This window comes from Ailuropoda melanoleuca, chromosome 10 (assembly GCF_002007445.2).
Source record: "Ailuropoda melanoleuca isolate Jingjing chromosome 10, ASM200744v2, whole genome shotgun sequence".
Lineage (NCBI taxonomy): Eukaryota > Metazoa > Chordata > Mammalia > Carnivora > Ursidae > Ailuropoda > Ailuropoda melanoleuca.
In genome coordinates, this window is record NC_048227.1 from 8545253 (window position 1) to 8567618 (window position 22366).

The following is a 22366-nucleotide window of genomic DNA, read 5'->3' on the forward strand; positions in this document are numbered from 1 at the left end:
AAGTACAAAGAGCGGGCGGAGGAGGCGGCAGCTGGCCCAGGCTCAGAGCCCAGAGACCACGCGGGTCCAATTAGGGCTTTCCACTCCTAAATCGGGAGCAGGAGTCTCTCCAGTTCGGGCCTCAGAAGTCAACTGCAGACCGCCATGTGGGGAGGATGAAAGGGCGGGGATGAAAGCACTGAGTCACTTGGAAAGAGATGAACCCAGGCAGCCGGCATGACTCATTTCATCTTGGGTCCCGGGCAACGCGCAGAGTTTGCAAAAGTCCCAACTCAAGGGTAATGCTCTACGGAATGGATTTCTCTTGAGACTTTGCCCGGCCCTTGGCAACACAGGGGGGCAGCTGCTGGGGAACGGCTGCCTTCCAGGGCCCGGGGTGGTGGCAGATTCTCCGCTATGTGCTGGGCCAAGCTGGGGGCAGGCTGGCTGGCTCGGGCTCCACAAAGCAGGCCCAGATTTCTCTACTGCACGCAGAGCAGTCCCCGGGCCACGCGGCTGAAAGTGAACGGTTTGCAGGAGCTGCCTTTGGTGAAAAAGAAGTGATCTGGGGAGATTACACAGGGCCCAGCAGCTCTCTCGCCTAAGGGAACAAAAACAGACCAGCATGCAGAGCCTCCAGCTGTGGCTGGCCTCTGGCAGGTGGGAGGCCATGGGTCAAAGCCAAAATCCGGAATGGGAACCCTGAGTGCCTACTGTATGCCACCTAGTATTCAAGGAGCTCTATATTGTATTTCATTTAATTCTTCCAACCCTTCCAAGCGGGCAAGGATTTCTATCCCCTTTTCACAGCCAAGGACAGCGGGGATTGGGGTGGGGTGGGGGGAGGGGGGCAGGAAGCCAACTCCAGGCCACGAAAGCCCAGAGCCATGGCAGTTCACGACTGTCCCACCCTGTGAGGCTGAGCACAGCTCGAAGGAGTCCCTAGGCACGCTCAGCACTTCGTGGCCCTTCCCAGGGATCTTCATGGATCCTCGGTCCTCAACATTTGGGGTGCTCTGAGGCCCAAAGGGGCTGCTGTTTCCCTCAGGGACACCCTCCTATACAGCCTTCAGTGTGTATTCACCATCATGTGGATCCGGGCTCTATGCCTGCCATGTGTGGCCCAGGTGGCCTGCCTTCCCAACAGCACGGGACAGCGTGCTGTCTTCACTCTTCCAGCCCTGCAGATCCCCGGGCGGTGACCCCTAGTTCCCTTGGTGACCCTCGACTCCCTTCCTGACAGCTGACTCCCTTGGTGACCTTCCAGAGCAGCCTTGCCGGTCCTCGTCCTATGCTTCTGCACACGATTCTGCTCTGTGTGCCCTGCTGTGTTTGTGCTGCGGGCCCGCCTGTCAATGCCAACACCTACTTTCTACTTAGGTTCCCAGACTCAGTTTGGGGGCACCTCAATCCTAACACCCCCACCAAGGGGAGGGGTGACGCTCTTCTGCATTCCCACCACCTCTGGAAACACATGCATGTGAGCCCCCAAGGACACTGCCTGGCACAGAAACAGAGCCACCAGCCGCGAGCCCTGGGTGAGGCCCAGCGAGGCCCGGAGGTCCACGGACACCCGGCTTGGCAGACAGGTCACCTTCAGAGCTGTAGGGAGTAGATCGAACGGCAAAACCACTCCAATCTCATCAGCGGACAGGGAGGAAGGAGAGGCAGTGTAGTCCCTCACGGTCAGGGGGCAGTGGACAACCCAAGCCTGCACTCGTGGGGGCAGCGTGGATGCCCTGAGCCCCTTCTCCTGCCACTTCCCCTGACGCTGCTGGGAGGCTTCGGGCACTGCCTGCCCTCCACATCCACAGAGGCCTCTCCCCTGTGCCGGCCTCTTTGTACAGCTCTTGTGAGCTTCTCTTTTCACATTCGGCAGAGCCCAGCACCTCTCTATAGAGTGACCCCGAATTGGACATAGAAGAACTCTGGCTCACTTTGCACGGACGGATGGGCATGAAGCTGGCAGCCTTGACTCCGGGCTTTCCCGGCCCTTTGGTCTAGAGCGAGCCCCCAGATAAAGGTCACGGGGGAAAATGAGCTCCTTTGTGGCTTTTCAGAAACAAGCCCCAGTGGGATGCAATCAGCAAAATCCAGACTGTGGGAAACTGTGAAACAATCTTGTTTCTGGAACAAAAATGCTGCAGGGAGACACCAGGGATGGAGGGGCAGCTCATGCAGTGAGAGACTTCCTGTCCCGTTCAGGAGGAGAAGCCAGGCACAAAAGGCTGTAGCTCCGTCATTCCATTCGCATGACATTTGGGAAAAGGCAAAATTACAGGGACAGCAATAAGATGGTGGTCCCTCGAGGTGGGGGTGTGGCTGTCCACTGCAAAGGGACACGGGGAATTTTCGGAACAGAGGTATGTTGTACGTCTTGACTGTAACACTGGTTACACAGCTGCATACCTCTGGAAGAACTCATCAAACTGTTTTTTTTTTTTTTCTAAGTAGGCTCCATGACCCCGTGAAGCCCAACATGGGGTCTGAACTCATGACCCTGAGATCAAGCCGGGAGCTGAGATCAAGAGTCGGACGCTTAACCGACGGAGCCACCCCAGAGCCCTGAACTGCATACTTTAAAAAGGGGTGTTTTGCTGCATGTAAATTACACCTGGACAAATCTGACCCCCCAAGAGAGAGACTTACAAGATTTATTTATCAACTGCCGTCTTGCTTAGATCCTGAATTTTTTAAAAAGTGTTAAAAAAAAAATCTGAATTTTTTAAAACGTGTTAAAAAAAAAAATCAGGAACCATGAACAAATGCTACTGAGTGTCTGAGGATCTGGAAGCTTGTGGCTGGCTTTCAGGGCTGTGAGGAGAGCCCCAAGCGGAGTTCAAAAAGGAGGGCCCTTGAATTTTAGAAGGCTGAACTATTCACATTTCACATAATTTCATATGAAAGATCTCCAAATTTGCTATGGAATCCTGATTCCTTTATTCAGATTTCACATGGATGGCATGACTCCTTATGAAATATGATGGCTTTAAGATAAGCCAGGAGCAGTTGGGGGGGGCGGGGAGGAAACATGACTCCATACGGGTGTTTACGCTGGGTGATCAGTGCTGGTGCTTGAGTTCACTCTTCTGTGCTCTGTGCTTTGGGGTTTGTTTGAAATGTTCCACAATAAAGAGCTTTGTTTTTCTTTAAAGCACTCTCGGGCGCCAGGCATGAAGCTGAGGTTTGTGTGGGGGCACCATGGTGCTCCTCACCTCCAAGAGAGCATAAGAAGAGCCCAGCAGCCTGGGCTGGGATGGGGTGCAGGCCCACCTACAAGGGCGGCCCTGTTCAGCTCCACCACGGATGGCCGACCTCAGCGGGGGCCCAGATCCTCTGGTTTTCTTTTGTTTTTTTTTCCAAGAGAAGCTATAAGTCTGGGTTTTATATGCCAGCCTTTTCAATGTTCTACTTTATTTTTTCTTTATTTGGGAGGAAGGGGCAGAGGGATAGGGAGACAGAATCTTCAGCAGGCTCCACACCACCATGGAGCCCGACACGGGGCTCGATCTCAAGACCCTGAGATCATGACCTGAGCCAAAATCGAGAGTCGGACACTTAACTGACTGAGCCACCCAGGCGCCCCTAAATGTTCTAATTTAAAACAATGTTCTAATTTAAAGATCTAAAACCTCCGTGAAAGCCCAGGCCAGCTTGTGGGCCAGTCCGCTCCAGAGACAGCCGCAGGAACAGGTTTAACGCTAATACCAGCCATTCTCTGAATGTCCCACGTGAAGGTCCCACACAGGGATGGGGCGTCCTCTCTGCACCAGGGGAGGCAGAAATACAAATGTCCATCCGACAAGACAGGTGCTCCACGCACAGTGCTGTGTTCCATGCGTGGGCAAAGCGGGGCAGCGGGGGCCCCTGGAGCTTTGGACTCCTGTGGGAACCACCCTACCCTGGTGGTCTTTGACCAGCAGCCACCCTGGCGTGGAACGCTCCGTCCAGGGGCACGAGCTGGGTGAAGGCTGAGGACTAAGTGGGAGTGGACAGGAAGGAGCCACTTTCGGAGTTATTACCAGCATCATTAAGAGAATGCGCTGCTCTCTTTAACAAGCCTTTAATTGCTATTACAAACAGTTCAAAAGGCCTCCCCAGGGCATACAACCGTGTTTGTGGACCAGAAGACTCCATATTGTAAGGTAGCAATTAATTTATAGATGCGATTCAACCCCAATTAAAACTGCACCAAGGCTGGTTTTATTCCCTCTTTGGGTTTGGTGGACACTGACAAGTTGGTTTCTACACGGAAATGTCAAGGGCCAAGAGAATCCTAAAAGAACAAAGCTGGAGGACCTAGCCTACCAGATATAAAATCAAGAGTGACTACGAAATCACAGAAAGTAGAATAGTGAGGTAATGACGAAGAGACAAAAAAAAAAAAAAAACAGATCAAAGGGACAGAACAGTCTAGAAGTTGACCTGCATTTCACAGGTCAATCACGGTTATCTGATTTATTGTCAACCGTGACTCTGAAGGGCAGTGGGAAGACGAGGGCCTTTTTCAATACCTGCTGCTGGGTCCAGTGGATCGATGCCCACAGAGGACAAAATGAACCTCGAAGCGCCACACACAACCAGCCAATGCCAAGTCAGCATCTGCGGGACGGAGGTCTAAGTTTAAGAGCTACCCCAGAGGGACGCCTGGGTAGCTCAGTCAGTTAAGCATCTGCCTGTGGCTCGGGTCATGATCCTGGGGTCTGGGATTGAGCCTTGAGCCTAGCATCGGGGCTCCCTGCTCGGCAGGGAGTCTGCTTCTCCCTCTGCCCCTCCCCCTGCTCCTGCTCTCTCTCCCTCCCTCCTCTCTCTCAAACAAATGGATAAAATCTTTTTAAAAAACTAAAAAATAAAAAAATGAAAGCTACACTGAAAGGAAGCTTTTTAAAAATAGATTTATTTATTTTAGAGAGAGAAAGAGAGCAAGGGGAGGGGCAGAGGGAGAGGGAAAAGCAGATCCCCTGCTGAGCATGGAGCTGGGACTCAGGGCTTGATCGCACCACCCAGAGATCATGACCTGAGCTGAAACCAAGAGTCAGATGCTCAACTGACTGAGCCACCCAGGTGCCTCTCAAGGAAGCTTTTAGAAGAAAACTTAAAAAGAACATCTTTACGACCTTGGGATAAGTTAAGAATTCTTATTCTGGTCGGAAAAACATCAACCATAAAGGTTTAAGGTCAACTGAAAGGTTGAGGGATTGGAGTAAGTGTGAGTCAAGCACTTCTGATCATCAAAAGACATGAGTAAGAGGGTAAGGAGGCAAGTTACGGAAGGGAGATGATATTTACAGTACATTTATCTAACAAAGGCCTCATATCTCGAATATAAAGAGCCCTGGCAAACCAAGGGCTGATAATCCGGCGGGAGAAATGGGCAAAGTCTTGAACAGACCTTCACCAAAGGTTTCTAAACGGCCGATAAAACATACGACAAGGTCATGGATCTTCAGAGAAATGCAAATCAAGACAGGATGCCGCCACACGTCTGTTCAAATGGTTCCAGTAAAAAGTTGACCAAAGCCAAGTGTGACGATGGAATGTGCTGGTGGCAGGCGGGACACCGGGACAAATGCTTGGGAACACAGTTTAGCAGGATCCACTAGAGCTGAATCTGAACCCTCCCACGACTCGCCAGCTCCATATCACCGCACACACGGAACAGAAACATGTCTGTAAGGGAACAAAACATGCCTACTAGAATGTTCACGGCAGTACTGTTTGTGATTGTTCTCCTGACTGGAAACCATCGGAATGTCTGTCATTTTAAGAACGAAGAAATTACAGTTATTCACATAATGGAAAACCAGATGAGACCAAAGAACACCGTATACACCAAAGAGTGCATTCTCTGTGACACAGACAACGCGGGGGCCATTTTGGTGACATGTCCATCAAACTGTGCGTACTTTTATGTTTGTGTGTTATATACACTTCAGCAGAAAAGTGATGAACAAAAACAAAGCAGTCCTTGGAACTGGCCTTTCCTCTGACCTTCCTTCCAGAACTGACCTCCCCTCACTGGTCTCCTGCTCATCTCCCCTCATTGGCCAAGGGAACCAGAAAAAGGAGTGGCGGGTGGCCTAACCCTGCTAACCACAGCTCGCTCTCAGCCTTATAACACAAAAAACCAAAACCTAAAAAAAAAAAAAGAAAAAAAAGAAAAAAGGCACAATCTTCATTCTAGCAGCCTGGCCTCTCGTTTAGTCACCCCATCCCCCGCTGCTTGCAAAGGGTCCAAATCTCTTAACTTTGGGTTTTGCTCTGCTCCCTTGCCCCGCCTAGCTACTCCCAGAGGCATCCTCAGTCTCCCCAATTCCCAAGCCTGCTCTGAGCGGCTGCCTTGCCCAGACTCCCATTGGCCCTCCCGGCTCTTCACGCCCAGGCGCCTGTGCCCCATCGACTGCGCGTTCGCCATGCTAGCCCCAGGACTCCCTTCTCTGGCCTCACCATCTCTATCGGGCCGTTTCCTGGAGCGCCCTCTCAACCCGCCTCCCGACGGCCCTCCGTCCATCCCCCATGCAGCCCACGTGGGGCCCTGCTGATCGGGCTCTGACTGCCTTGTCCACACCCCCAGCCCCACACTATGCTCACCACACAGCCCGGGGCCAGGCACAGTCCCCACACTAAGGCCTGTGACTCCCCACTGAGCTGGTGGCCACGGAGGCTCTGTGCTGTGGCAGAGACCATCTGCGCTGGCTAGAGACGGAAGTGGTCGGGGACAGAAGTGCGGGGTTTACAGCGGGAGGGCCAGGCTTGTGGCCCCGGGGTGCCAGGTGAGCGACCCCTCGGAGTCTGTTTTCTCAGGAGTGAAACAGGGCATCATGGCGAAGGGGTAAGTGTGCCTTGCGAAGTCTGCAGTTCTGGCTTGACAACGGCCTCCACTCCCTATAAGTCAGGTGACCTGGGTCCTCGGTCACTAGTGTCTCAGTATGCTCAGCTGCAAAGTGGGGTGATAAAGCTTTCCCTGAAGGGCTCTGGTGAGACCGGACAGGATATTAATAGTAAGGATAAAGATAATAATCCATGCCATTTGGGGGCAGGGCCACGGCCACGTGCACCTGGACATGGGTGAAACACTCAACGATGATTATGATTAGAGCATTTCAGTTTTACAGCCCCAGGAGATAAGGACGCTTACGACCTCGATGAAGAGCCAAGGGCACAGACTTGAAAAGATTCCGTCACGGGGAACGTCGCACGACTACTAGGCGGTAGAGGCAGGGCTCGAACCTTTGTCACCCAGCTCTGGGTCCTAGCCTTGCTGCACTGGGAAAGGGTCCCCCGCGGAGGGTCCACGCGACCCGGCCCCAGCAGGCTTCTGCACGGTACGGTAAGGGACAAGAAGTGCTGCACGGTGGTACACACCGCGTGGAGAAGCCGGAACCTCACCATCACGAAGAGGGATATCCAGTTTCCCTCCGTGGCAGAGAGAGACTCTCTGAGCCGCCAGCGCCCCCAGACTAGCGGTTTTATTTCAGGCCCATCTTGCAAAGCCGGAAAGGTGCCAGGGAAGACGGTGGCTTCCCGTGCTCCCACGGCACACCCGCATCCTCACTCAGGGCACGGGTGTGCGGGGGACACCTCTGCTTTACAGCTGAGGAAACTCAGGGCCATTGGAAATGGTCCCTTACCTTGTGTATCACATTCTCCCCAAAATACTTTCCATGCCAGGAAGGCACGTGGGCCAGCCGCAGCACAGGGGCTGGAGTCCTGCTTTCCGCCGGTCCTTCCATCCTGCCTCTGGCCCTCTGTGGGCAAAGCCCTCCAGGCCTCGGGGAGTGAGTGACCGCACCTTCTAGAACCTGCTCAACACCAGCCTCCCTCGGCACATGTTCCCAGCCGGCCTGTGCATTTTCTTCCATGTAACATTTTCTTCCATGTAAACATCACCTTTGTCTTCTTGCAGCACCCAGTGCAGGGCGTGACACAAAACGCACGCTGACATGCCCTGCAGCCACCAGCGCTAGGTGACATCACCGTCACCTCATCTAATGCTCACATGAGCCCCGGGGGACGGGGTCACTGCCTCCATTTAGCAGAGGGGAAAACTGAGGCAGGGTGAAGGCAGGGTCTCGCCCAGGCCCCGCCCAGCGACAGACTGTGAGCCTGATGAACTCAGGGACTTCCTCTATTTTGTTCGTGGCTCCCTGGGGCAGAGTGGGGCCTCGGGAGATATTTGCTGAGCTTTCGAAAATGGAAACTACTGTCCCATCTGTGGTACGAGGACTGTGTTCTCTGAATATCGGCTGTGATGTTTGAGGACCGTAACTTTTCTGGGAGAGGCAACAGTCAACACAACGGCAACAGGGAATTAGGAGCCCACGAGACACTGAGTGCCCAGCCTGGGGAATTCTGGCCCGAGTGTGGCCCCAGGGCCTGCACCTAGGACCGGCTCTGGGCGAGGGCAGGCCTGGGCCCTGTGGCTCCCTCAGCCCAGGAACCTCTCCCCCGGCCCCCCAAACCTGCCCGTAGGCCTCTGAGGTCGGATTTGGGTAAAACACAGGCAACAATAAATGTGACAAAGTGACCTGGCTGCAGGAATGATTCGGAACTCAGTCTTGGGGGGAAGTGGTTTCGTCACTTTGTCATACTGTCATTTTCTTAACTTCCAAAAATCAGCTGTACTCTTACTTAATACTTACAACTAATTCGCCTATTTACTTAAACCTTCTTCCAAGGAAGATTTATGGAAGATTAAAAAAAAAATCAGTAAAGTAAAAAAAAACAATGTTATGAGTAAAGTCAAGCTGGACACTGTGACATCGTGACTTATAATAAATACGCATTTGGTCTTTGTACCCTTTCTGGCACAGAGCTCCTAAAACCCTTGGCATTTACTAACTGATAAGAGCAACAAAGGTATCTCCCATTCCTCAGAACCAGCCCCCTTCAGCCACACTGGACTTTATGTTAATAGAGCATATTCTGGAAAGCCCCTAAGGACAGGGCTGGTTGGCAGGCAACTTCACCATGTGATCAGAGGGTTTGAATTTTCAGGCTGGCCGCTGACCTTCGGGGAAGGGAGAGGGGCAGAAGGTGAATGAATACCCAAGGGCAGATGATTTCATCAGTCACACCTGCACCGAAGTATGATACCTCCATAAACACCCTGAGCATGGGGTTTGGAGAGCTTTGGGTTTCAGGGTGCTGAGCACTTCCTTGGGGGTGATGGGAGGGCAGTGCCCCTGGGGAGGGCATGAAGCACCACAGCCTCCCCCACGCCTTGCCCCCTGCACCTCTCCCATCTGGCTGTTCCTAACTCACATCCTTTATAATAAACCCATAACCTAGTAAGTACACGGCTCTCCTGACTGTGAGCCGCTCTAGCAAATGAATCAAACCTGAAGAGGGGGTTCTGGCAACTTCTGATTTGGGACTTGTGCCTGGTGTCGGAGATGGGGCAGGGAGGGGGGCTTGTGGGACCGAGCCCTTACCCATGGGATCCGATGCTATCTCCAGGGGGACAGCGTCACACTCAGCGGCGTCCCAAGGGTGGGAGAGAACTCCACATGCATCCGGGCACAGAAACGTTCAGTGTGGGTCTTGAGGAGAGGAAAAAAACACTTCTCCTCCTCCACTGTCACCCCCAGAGCTCTAAGCTTGAGGCTGCTCTCTTCGTTTGACAAGAGACATTGGTGATAAAGATGCATTAGCACCGAAGTGCAACCCGGCCCACGTCAGTGAGGCCACGGGACTGAAAGGCAATCATCTGCATGGGTGCAAACGGCACCTCTCTGCCCCATGGCTTCTCAAGACAAGATCGCAGGCCTGGAGTGAGATACTGAGTGGGTGTTGGCCGCAGCACTGAAGACCTCTAATGCCCCCGAGCCTCAGACAATCTACCGGTGGGACAGCACCCCCCACTCTGAATGGTCCCTTGCGAGGTTCCATCGAGAAATGCAAACAAGAAACAAGACCCGATGGGGCGCCTGGGTGGCACAGCGGTTAAGCGTCTGCCTTCGGCTCAGGGCGTGATCCCGGCGTTATGGGATCGAGCCCCACGTCAGGCTCCTCTGCTGTGAGCCTGCTTCTTCCTCTCCCACTCCCCATGCTTGTGTTCCCTCTCTCGCTGGCTGTCTCTATCTCTGTCAAATAAATAAATAAAATCTTTAAAAAAAAAAAAAAAAAAAGAAACAAGACCCGAAAGGATCTCGTGAACCCCCACACACTGTGGACACACGAGGGGCTAAGGGAGACCTGAAGCCCAGGCCACCGATAAGGTACCAGCCGCGATTCAACCCAAAATGACGCAAGGAAGCCCGCACCTCTCTGGCCTGGCTCCCTCCCGTCCCGGGCCCATGGACGGGCTCTGGAAGGCTGAGAGAGGGATCCTGAGTAGGGTCACTTACACTGGCTGAATTTTGGTGAACTCCGGGATTTCGTCTTTTTTCTTTCTGAAGAGGAGCCAGTAGGTCAGGACGCCCACGATGAGGGAAAACAGAATCATGTCCGTCATACTGAAGAGAGACACTTCTTCTGCCACTGTCTCAGACACGGTGGTGCTGGCATCCATGCTGGAGTCCCCCATGTTGACAGGAAACTTCAGGGAGACAGAAAGGACAGGGATCAGCAGGGAGAAGCAGGGTCTGCCTGAGGTCTGTGGGGGAGCACCCCGAGCCCCACAAGCTTCAGCCAGGGTCTCTAGGCCCCAAGGGGGGCAGCGACAGGCAAAGCACTGGGGGCAGGAGCCGCTGGCCCCTCTGAGCCACAGCCACAGCCTTGGACCGAAACTAAAGTAGCAAACGGCCCTGTGGTGTCCGTGGGGGTCCTACCACTGAGTTGGGACCAGGCCCCCTGCAAACAGAGGGGACAGAAGCCACAGACTCCCGGTACCACTGAGCACCCTCCAGCCCCACAAGGGCTTGGAAGGGTTGGTTCCACACAAGAGTGGGTGCCACTCGGAGGCAAACCTTTTCCCTAACTGTGCAACAGGTCTGGGCTGCCCCAAGCCCTGCCCATTCCAAAGGCCTTTAGGACAGGCCCTTGGATGGCTCCTGGGAAATCACTTCTGAGCCAGGGAATAGGCCACCTAAGTGTCTCTGTATACCTAAGACCTCTGGCCACATGCACGGTTTACACTAACCATGTCATTCAGGATGAACACCTAGGGCTCTGAATCACATCGTATGGGTTTGACCTCTGGGGCGCTGGAGACCGAGCATATAAGGTTAGAGACGCCGCACTCCACGCCCACAAGGCTGACTCCCAGTACAAGCCCCGCATGCCAAGGCAGCAGTGAGCTCCCCTGGTGGGTCCTACTTCAAAAGTGAGGCCAGGCATGGTTGCTGGGAGCACTGAGCCCCTGGACTCCAGTGGGCAAGGACAGCTGGAAGCTCATGCCTGGTTTTTCCCGGTCTCAGCCCTGTGGAGCTTTTCCCTTTGCCGGTTTCGGTCTGTATCCTTCTGCCACAATACACCGCAACGAGCGTAAGAGAGATTTTCTGAGTCCTGGTGAATCACTGAGCACCCCCAGCACACAACCTCGTTCGTTCCCTTGAAAGATGCCCAGCTGGTGCTTCCACCCCTGAAACCTGGCAGGGAAGCAGATCTGGGTCCACAAAGGTCAGCGGGGAGTACCCACAACGCCAGCAATGCACGTCTGCACTCGACGAGGGTGACCTCAGCTCTGCAAGTCACTCCATTTTGCAATCCCCGCTATTACCAAGAGGGCTGTTTTCACCACAACCACGGCTCCCAGCCTCGCTGGAAAAAGCCTTAGTCATCATATCTCAGCAGCTCAGGCATGGGAGATTGCCTCACATCTGACTTCCATTCACCGTCCCTGCCTCTGGGAGACACCAGGGCCGGCCCCTCAAAGCTGCCCTTGCATCCGAGGGCCCCCGGCACCAGCTCTGCCCTCCTAGGGCTTGTGGGGCATCGACCTACTCGGAGCAGACCCTCAAGCTTGGCTCTCTGCTTTCTCATTCACCCAAGGTGCTTTTCTAACGGCTGACTCTCTGTGATAATCTCAACACATCCTCTTTGCTATCTGATGCTACAGGATGCACAGGACAAATTTAACTCTAGCACCCACACAGAGAACTGTGTATATTTAAGGATGAACTCCGCACGCTGAATATTTATTCAGGGTTCATTTGGCATGCCTTCCTAGCCAAACCTGCCAGTATCGTCTGGCACACCCACAAGCCTTCTGCATGTCAAGCTCTCACAGAACCATGGAGGGAGAGAGGACCCGTCCCACTGAGTCATGCCACACAGACCCTCAGAGCCCAGGTGACACAGGAAAGCCCCCCACTGGCATCCCTCACATAGCAGCGGTCAGCCGGCACCAGCTCCCTGTCCCACTACCTTTCTTCCCCCGGCTCAGGTCACCCAGCCCCCTTCTTTACTGAGGGGAGACTCGTGGCCATGAAGCAAAATGATCAATGACCGTTTCCTGATACATACACGAGCTGCCTGCACCACCCGAGATAGCTGGTTCTTCGGGGGGTCCCTGCAGGGATGGTGTGTTGTAAGACAGGGGAGTCACACAGCCCCACTCATCCCACATTTGGTTCCAGCCACCCAGGCCACTGCCACAGACCCCTAAGAGGTCAGCTCCACAGAGTAGCCAGAAGGAGCCTTTAAAAAAGTAAGCCAGATGGATTCAGATGGCTTCATGTCCTGCTTAGCACAAACTCTAAAGGCCTTAGCTGGCCTCTGGGCTCCATAGGGTCTGCCCCCTCACCTTTCCTCACTCCTCACCAGTCACATTGGCTTCCCTGCTACCCCTCAAGCCTCCAGGTCAGCTCCTGCCCCAGGGCCTTTGCACATGTTAATGCTGTGGCCTGGACTCTGTTCCTATAGTTATCTGTAGGGTTCTCTCCCCCACTTCATTCAGGTCTCTGCTCGCATGTTACCACCTCAGAGAGACTCTTCCTCAGTATAGTTTCCGGTCCTTCTCCCTCCCCGAGCCCACTCACAGCACGGATCACTACCTGGCATTATGTCATACGTTCATCCCATTGGCCATCTCCCTGACTGCAGGGTCAGCTCACAAGAGCAGGGACTCCACTTTGTTCATAGCCTGACAGATCATGAACGCCTGTCAACTTGTTGAATAAATGAACACGTGATTCTAGAGGGGGTGGCTTGGCAACGCCTGGCACACGAACTACCGAGTGGTTTTACAAACCGCAAAGCACAACACAGATATGTCATTACCACAGTCTGTGAGGCTATGTTCACTCTCTTTCAGTCTGGCTCTGTCTCTGGTACCCGCACTTCCTGCTTCCTTCAGCATCCAGGCCACTCTCCTCAAGCTCAGAGTAAGGACCCCACATTCTCACACCTCGTGGAAACGCCCAGGCGCCCAGACTCCCTGCAGCAAGCCAGTGGGGCTCCGGCCCTGAGGCCCCATGAGAACGGGGGACAGTGCCAGCACTCAGGGGTCTCACAGGCACTGAGAATGTCCCCAGCAGCTTTGACCATGAGGCATAAAACTTCAGACAAGAGCCATAGAGGAGCAACAGAAAGGACCCAGCAATCATTTTATCTGAGGCCTCCTTCTAGCATGGGGAACGGAGGGCTCCCGGGAGGTAAGCAGCTCACCCGAGTAAAAACTAGAAAGGGGCTCCAGCTTCCCAGAGGAGGGCTGTGTTCAGTATCCGTCTAAGTAGGATGACTTATCAGATGCAGGTCTCTCCCCCGTGATGCTATGAGCTCCTGAACGAAGAACAGTATCATAGGTACCTCTGTGTCTGGCACGTGGTGGAAAGGGAGGACTGGAAAGAAGGGAGTCAAGGAAAATCCTTACCCCTACACTTCCCGTACTAGGACAGGAGAAGCGTGCCTGGGGCTGAAGCCGTGAACAAGCTGCTAAACCACGATTTTCGTACCGAGCCACTGTTTTCACACTGAAGCTCACACAGACGCCCACCCATCTCCCCAGCCTGAGCCGCTGCGCCCCTGCCCCAGTGCCTTTACATATGCCTGAGCTGCTTTTCCTCTCGTTGCTTCCTGCTTCAGACCTGGGGTCTGATGACCTCAGCCCGACCGTCACTCCCATGGGTCCTACTTTCCTGGCACGGAGCTTGGCACACCTGATCTAATGCTCGACAACTCCCCATGGAAGGAGTCAACGAATATATTATCACACACGGAATGTAAAATTGGCATGAACTGATAACACAAAACAAGCAGACTGAAGAGAAATCTGGGGCTGGTAATGTGCCCATGTAGTAATCCACGAGGACAGATGGTGCCGAACTTTCTTCCTTCATAGAGCCCCTGGTATCTCAGCAAAATTACCATGGTGTCCCCAGGCCCACAGGAATGCCTAACAGCTCCATTTACGAAGTAGTTAGGTCCGAACAACCACTGAAAACCCAGCTTGGCAAAGACACAAGTCATCCAAAGGAAGGCAGCACGATCCAATGTTAAAACCGTGAAGCAATGCAAGCTGGTATGTACTTCACGTGGAATTTGACAGATGGGACTTCCACTGCGTTGAGAGTCTGTCCTGAGACTCCTCTGCCCGGTCTGGTATAAAATCTCTCTCTTCTGCTGTCTGAAATATTCTGATGAGAACATTCTGGACGTCCTGCCTGACCAGAGTGTCCTCCACATCGAATGTGGCAGGGTGACCGCAAGAGTCTGTTGGAGACACTCCAAGGAGACTTCAGGAGCGCTGTGCACTCTTTCTGCTCTGGAAGGGTCTTTAATCTGTAGGTCGTTTCTTCTTTCCACATTCAGTGCAAAGGAAGAACACTGAACAGTGCAGAGCTCTTGGGGGCCAAATGCAATATTTGTCAACACAGAAACCAAAACAAAACCAAAAATGACAAGTACATGTTTAAACAGAGCAATTTCTTAACTAGAGAAGGCCCTGCCACCAGCTGGCTGGGACTCCAGGTGAACCTCTTCCAGGGAGCAGGCTTTCATGTTCTCATCTGGAAAATCAGTCACAGGAAAAAGGGCAGATCAAAAGACCAGCCAACGAGATCCTGCTAATCCCAAACAGACCAGATCTATCTAACCTTGTATTGCAAATTAGGTTTGTACATAGAGCTTTCATTTTTATGATAAAAGAGAATATACATACAGGAAAGGACAAAGATAGGTAGCCATATAAGAGAGAAACCATTCCTCCTGAATTTCAACAGCTGATGCCACAGGCCAAGGGCAACCCATCCCAGCGATTCTGAAAAGTCAAAGAAGGCAGAAGGGCCCTTTCTCCATCTGATGGTTTACAACACTGCAGGATAAAATTATCCTCTAGGGAGAACTTGTGGCTTTGCATTTACTTAATGCAATTTCTCTCTCTCTCTCTCTTTTTTTTTTAAGATTTTATTTGACAGATCACAAGCAGGGGGAGCAGCACAGGGAGAGTAGGCTCTCCGCTGAGCAGGGAGCCCGATGCGGGACTTGACCCCAGGACCCTGAGATCACGACCTGAGTGGAAGGCAGACGCTTAACCGACTAAGCCACCCAGGTGCCCCCTGCACACAATTTCTGATCAGTAAACAAGACCAATCAAGCAACCTGGCACCGACGCTGGGGTGAGCTGGTCACCTGAAGCAGCAACAAGGAGGGAGAAGCCCGAGCAAGTAATTTAGTTGGACCCTTCGTTATGCAAGTCACCCAGTGGCCAACAGTCACTGGCACTTCATGGCGTCCACCCCCAGCTGCAGTGGGAACGACATCTACTCAAGTTCACAAACCTCTGCCAAGGATTAGTGGTTTCAAGATGAGGGAAAACCCTTAAGGGAGCCAAGCCTGCTTGCTCCTGATAGCTTATCCTCCAGAGACAGGGAGATGCTCAGGGGAAGGGCCTCCCCAAGGCAGCCGCTAAAGAGCAGCAATCAAGAGAACCGTGGAACAGATTCCTCTCTAGCTAATGTGCCCACAAAGTTTATCCTCCAAACTGAGATACAGCCGGTGTGGCTATCTTTGGATTTACCATCTTTAGCATTCATTTGGCTTCCTGAATCTATAGGTTTGAGGACTTTCAGCCATCATTTCTTCACATACCTTTTCAGCCCACCCTCTTTCTCCTCTCCTGGGACTATGATGACATAAATGTGTTTTGTGACTGGTCCCCCATGTCCCTGAGCCTCAGTTTACTTTTTTTTTTCAGTCTGTCTATTTTCTTTTTGTTGCTCTCCATTGATTGGGTAATTCTGCTATTCTATCTTCAAGTCCTCTGACTTCACCATTCTACTATGGAGCCATCCACAGAGCTTTCAATTTTCACTATGGTATTCTTCAGTTCTAAGATGTCTGTTTGGCTCTTCTTCACATCTTGTGTGATTCCAACATAGGTGCCACCTTCATGTTGGCGTTGTTTTTTCTCATTCAAGTTGAGATTTTTCTAGTTTTTAGTACAGTGAGTGATTTGTGGTTGTATCCTAGATATTCTGGGAATAATGTTGTTACACTCTGAATCTTATTTACATGCTCTCCTTTATCAGAGAGTCACCATGAGGGTGGGGGATGGAGGGTGCCAACTCATTGCTGTCATTCACAGGCGTGTCCCAGCAGGTATAACACCTTGGGGAAAACTCGGGCTCTGAGGAAGGGGAAGACAAGATGGTCTGAAACAGTCAAAGAGGGGTACCCAGGAACTAATATCTAAGCTGAGTCATGAAAAATGACCAGGGTCCACCAGTCAGATAGGGAAGATAAGAGAAGTCAGGGGAAGCACATACAAAGGCCTAGAAGAGCAGAGGTGATAGAATCTGGTGTGACTCGAGTGTGGTACAATGGGATGCACTTGTATGCGTGGGTACAAGGGTATTCAGCAAGAGATGAACCTTTTGAAATACACTGAGACCAGCGTGCAAAGGGCCCAGGAGCCCTCTACATGTCTTGGGTCTTTGAGAGCTGGGCAGCCAGGGAACCCCAGGCAGGGATGTGGCATGATTAAAACTATGTCACAGGTGGGAACCTGGACAACAATGCCTCCATCCACCATGTCAGTACAATCATGAGGCCTTGACCAAGGCAGGACATGCCAGGCCAATGTTCCACAGCAGACAATAAGTGCCCCCAGCCAATGACCTTTCCCCCTACAAAACAGGGCTTGTGGCTGTGATCTGGAGACATATGACTGGCACTGTGTCTGATGCAATGATGTAAAAGAGGAAGGAAGCCAGGAAAAGTATGTGTGAAAGCATGACTTGGCAAGAAGCAAGCAGGAGAGACAGCATCACTCAGCACAAATTGAGCTGACCAAGCCTTCACAGGAGCAGACCACTGGAACTGCGGCTGGCATGGAGAGCCACGTGGGCTGGTTTCTACCACCCCCTCTGGGGCTGCGGCCACCTGATATGAACTCCAAGTGGGGCAGACCCACAGCTCCTCTATACCCTCGGCAAATACTCCAGGGTTTTTTGTGGGCGTACTTAGTAACACTATTACAAGTTAGCACAGGACAATTATGGGCACAGCATACTTCACAGGAGTTCTGTGAGGTAATAGAAAAAAAAAAAAAATATATATATATATAAATATATATTGGTCTCTGCCCCCAGTTACTGGGACAGAGCTCCTAAAAAGCCTTGTAATTTCATAAATGATAAGGGCACTAGGAGCATCTTTTGTTCTAATGTGGCTCTGGGTGGGCTCCTGGATGGGAAATGGTCACCAGAAAGACCAAGCCACAATTAGCAGCTTGGAACTTTCAGCCCTGCCTGTCCCTGATCATGCCTACCGAGGAAGCCTCCACAAAGATCCCAACAGTACAGGGTTCAGAGAGCATCCAGGTTGGTGAACGCATCCATATGCCAGTAGGGTGATGCACCCCAACCCCATAGGGACAGAAGCTTCTGCATTCAGGCCCTCTCCCAGACACCGACCTCGCCCGGTGTGTTTCTTCATCTGGTTGTTCATCTGTATCCTTTATTGTGTCCTTTAATAAACTGGTAAATGTAAGTGTTTCCCTAGTTGTTTGAGTTGCTCTAGCAAGTTAACTGAACTCAAGGAAAGTGTTGTAGGGAACCCCTGTTTATTGCTGATTGCTCAGAAGCACAGGTGACAACCTGGACTTGTGACTGGCTCCTGAACTGGGGGAGCAGTCCCGTGGGACTGAGCCCTTATTCTGACACCAGCTCCAGGCAGACAGTATCAGAACTGAGCTAAACTGTAGGAGACCCAGTTGGTGTCACAGAATTACCTGTTGTGGGGAACCCCCACCCCTACATCTGGAGTCAGAAGTGCTGTGTGTAGCAATATTGTCACAGTAAATGAGACACCGGAGAAAGAACTGGGCGTTTCTAACACCAGTTCATCCTCCTGATTACCCCTTTGCCTCAATTAATTTTGAATACAAATGAGGAAAAGAGAAACCCAGGAAGCTGGAGGACTTGCCTTGGTTTACGTAAGTTCTGGGCAGAACAGTTCTGAAGTCCACTCTGCCCCTAGAGCAGCAGCAGGAATAAGCAGCGACAAGCTGATGAGAACCCCCCAAAGGGCAATCAGAACCCTCCCCGTGCAGGGCATGTTCACACAGCAAGCCTCAGCACAGACGATGACACTCCCCCATGTTTTACAGAAATGGGAATGGGATGGGCCAATGGCAGGATGGCCTCCCCAAAACACTGAGGTCCCATGAAGAGTTACAGAAGGGCTCCACACTTAGCACCAAAGACAGACTGGAACACAATCAGAAAGAGTCCCCAGAATGGATCGGCCACCAAAACATGCCACATAAGAAACAATACCGGAACTGGAGAGGTTTACCCTAAAGACAAGCAGATTCAGAGGCAACAGGCCCACCCCTTCTTTGAGTAGTCACAAAACAGGAAGGAGAGGGCCCTGATGGTAGAAGTCAGCCCTGGTAATGGAGGACAGAGTTTTACACACTGTCCGAGAAGAACTTTCTAACAAAGCCGTCTGAAGACAGAATGAGCTGCTGTTGAGGCAGGGCCCCCATTGTGGAAGGTGTGTCAACAGAAGGCTGGGTAAGTTAGCAACGGAGAGAGTGCCTGTCACCCCAGGAGCTGGCGACACAGACCAACCAAGTGCAGGCTCATTAAACTGGACTGGCTGAGGTTGGTGACAGTCCTGGGGTGTGGGGGGCAAACTCCAAGTCTCTGACCTGAGTTAATAAATACTGGTTCCTGAGTCTCTTTCACTGAACCCTTTGAAACACACACACACACGCACGCACGCACGAGTTTTAGTTCACAATCAACAAGAGCCATGCAAAGCAGAGGCAGACAACACAGTGACAGAGGATCCCACGGCACAGCCCAAGGACTCAGGAAAGAGGAAGAGAAACAGGGAGGCTCAGGATAGAGCTCTGAAAAAGGCAGGAAGGGGGACGTACTGACTCTCTGGATTTAAAAGAACAGTGTGTGCTTCACACAAAGCAGGGCCTTCAGCTCTCATGAGCCTTCTCGGGGTAAGCAAGGCTCCTTGCTCCCCAGGCACACCAGCACCACGTCCGCACAGCACCTTTTCCCACCCACCCTGGTTTGCAGACACAAGATGCTGCTCCCTGATGGTCCTTTCCCCGCTCCTCTGGCGCCAAGAGGGAAGCCTGGGAATCTGTAAACCGCGACGGAGAGGAAAAGGAATTCCGGACTCCATGCCCGAGGCTGCAACGACCATTTGTGCCCAGAAATTCCAGCCTCTGCCTGACAGCCTCCAGCCACAGGGGCCTCACCACCTCGTGTCCTAGCCTCTCCCTGCTCAAATGCTATATGTTAAAGGGTAAAACACACAGCTGTTTTCTCTCTAGACTTTTCCTTCATTTCTTCCATACATAAATATATCCCAAATACACATATACATACGTGCATACAAAAAGCAGATAAAACATACAGTTGACCCTTTAACAACATGGGGGTTGGGGCACTGATGTCCCGCATAGTCAAAAACCCATGTATAACTTTTGATTTCCCCAAAATGTTACTACTACAAGCCTACTGTTGACTGGAAGCCCTACCAATCACAGAAATAATCAACACACTTTGTATGTTGTATGAATTCTATACTGAATCTTACAGTGAAATAAGTTACAGAAAAGAAAATGTCATTAAGAAAATCATAAGGAAGGGGCACCTGGGTGGCTCAGTCAGTTAAACATCCAACTCTTGATTTCAGCTCAGGTTATGATCTCAGGGTCATGAGATCGAGCCCCGTGTTGGGCTCTGCGCTGAGCATGCAGCCTGCTTAAGATTCTCTCTCTCCCTCTGTCCCCCTCCCCAATATCTCTCGCTCTTAAAAAAAAAAAAAAAAGAAAAAAAAATCATAAGGAAGAGGGAACATATTTACAGAACCGTGTGTATATTTACCGAAAACAATCCATGTAGAAGTGGACCTTTGCAGTTCAAACCCGAGTTGTTCAAGGGTCAGCCGTATTCCATTTTGTGAAACGTTCTTCCGTGTTGCTGGAGGGCCCTTTATAATGATATCTTCTTTGGCTGCCACTGATTTGTAGTACCATTATTTACTTAATTCCCTGTTCTTCATTCATTAAGATAGGTTTGATCACTTAAAAAACATGGACACAAAGGAAAAAAGATGAGGAAAACACTTCCCGCTGTGTGGAAGTTCACAGTCTGGTCAAGGAAACACAGATGACACTGTGGTCTACTGGGAGCAGTGCTGCAAAAACCAATGTCTACAGAGTGCTGTGGGGACAGAGGGGAAGAAGTACCTGCCCCAGGGGAGTGGAGGAACACACAGGGCTCTCTGGCCTGTTCCCAATTTCCCACTTTGCTGGCCACCCGAAGCATGGGGGCCCACCAGAAGCAGGCGCCGGGCCTGGCACTTCCGGGGTGCCCCTTCGTGGCTCAGCTGACCCAGAAGTTACCGTTACCTCCTTCTACCCGCTAAGGTCGGTGCTCCGACGGGTTTACATGTTTTGTCCAAGACCACACGGCTGGCAAGTGATGGAGCCTGAATTAAAAATACGGGTCTGTTTTTCTGAGGTCCACCCTGATGTCTGCTCTAAATAGTAAGAAAAGAATTTTGAAACAGAAAGCTTTTCTCTTTTGAAAAAAAAAAAATCCTCAAATTCTTAAGATTTGAATTTTTACAACTCTTGATACAAAATGTTGCTCTCAAATAGGATCAACCTCCAGCCAGACTGATGAGTTAAAAAAAAAAAAAAAAAGGCAGCATAAATCGTCAATACAGGGAATGAAAGCACAGAAAGCGTTAGATTCTGCCCAGATTACAAATATAACATGGGAAATTATGACCAGCTTGGTGCAACATCTGATTAACTTTGATAACGTGGATAAATTTTTTAATAGATAGAAACCACCAGAGCTCACCCAAGAGAAACATCCCTCTGAAAGAATTCAGATTCGTTAGTTAAAACCTTCACAAGAAGTGAGCTCCAGGAGCAGACAGCTTCACGGATACAGTCTACCGAACACCTGAGGAAGACATGACACCAGTTCCATACAAATCCTTTCAGAAAATAGAACAGAAGGCCGCCCCACTTGTTTTATGAGGCCTGTATTACCCTGATACCAAAACTGGACAAAGACGATACAAAAAAGGGCTATGGGCCAATATGCCTTTGAGGCAAGGGTCACGAGTGGGAGACACAAGGGAAGCTACTGGCATGCGGGACAACCTGTAGTATCTTGCTCTGGGGTGTAGTTATTCATGTGACAATTTCCCGAATTGCATGGTGAAGGCCTGGGCCCTTCACTGCATGTAAGTTACACCGCAACATAAGGGTGCATTGGCAATACAAGTGCACATGTGCAACGGAAAAGTATGTCTGAGTTTGCACAAAACCAGCTGTGCGAGGATCGTCAAAAAAACTATCTCAGGGGGGAGATTTTAATTTTCTTCTCACTTGCTTTTTAATGTATTATTTGCTTGGTTTTCAAATAATGAGTGTGTGCTGTTTACGTCATCAGAAGAATATTCTAAGCTGTTTTCTCATGGGAAACAAATGCCCAGACCTTGGGGTCCAGTGATTCTCTTCCTGGGCTGTGTGTGCCCCTCCCTGGGACCAGGGGCACATTTGCCGCAGCACTGCTGGGGACGACCCCAACCTGCCTGCTTAGGTTTCCAATTCCAAACAACAGAATCTTCGGCAGTGGTTAAAAAATAAGTAGGCGGAGGGGCGCCTGGGTGGTTAAGCGGCTGACTCTTGATTTCGGCTCAGGTTGTGACCTGATGGTGGGATCGAGCCCCGAGTCAGGCTCCGGTCAGCAGGGAGTCTGCTTGGGATTCTCTCTCCCTCTGCCCCTTCCCCCACATGCTCTTTCTCTCAAATGAATGAATAAATCTTAAAAAAAAAAAAAAAACTTAAAATCTTAAGTAGGTGGAACCATAGTACTCTCACTGAAAGACTGCCAAAACATACTGAATTTTAAAAAAAGTTATATTCTCATTACGAGACCATTAATGAAATAAAGAGTACATATTTCTCCAGGAAAGGATCCATAGCGACTTCCTCCAGGGAGTGTCTTTT

At 51.3% G+C, this 22366-nt stretch overlaps 1 protein-coding gene across 5 annotated transcripts in view; it reads right to left on the reverse strand.

Annotated features, from left to right (window-relative positions):
- LOC100465011 (NADPH--cytochrome P450 reductase) overlaps positions 1-22366 on the reverse strand; it is a 64358-nt gene that overhangs the window by 21907 nt on the left and 20085 nt on the right. For 4 of the 5 annotated variants that reach the window (XM_034669978.1, XM_034669979.1, XM_011230153.3 and 1 more), the window contains exon 2: positions 10329-10519. In XM_034669978.1, the coding sequence (XP_034525869.1) occupies positions 10329-10507 (179 nt within the window). In that variant the 5' untranslated portion in view covers positions 10508-10519. Of the gene's footprint in view, positions 1-10328; positions 10520-20219; positions 20388-22366 lie in introns of those variants that run through there. The other variant, XM_019804039.2, reaches the window with a different exon arrangement.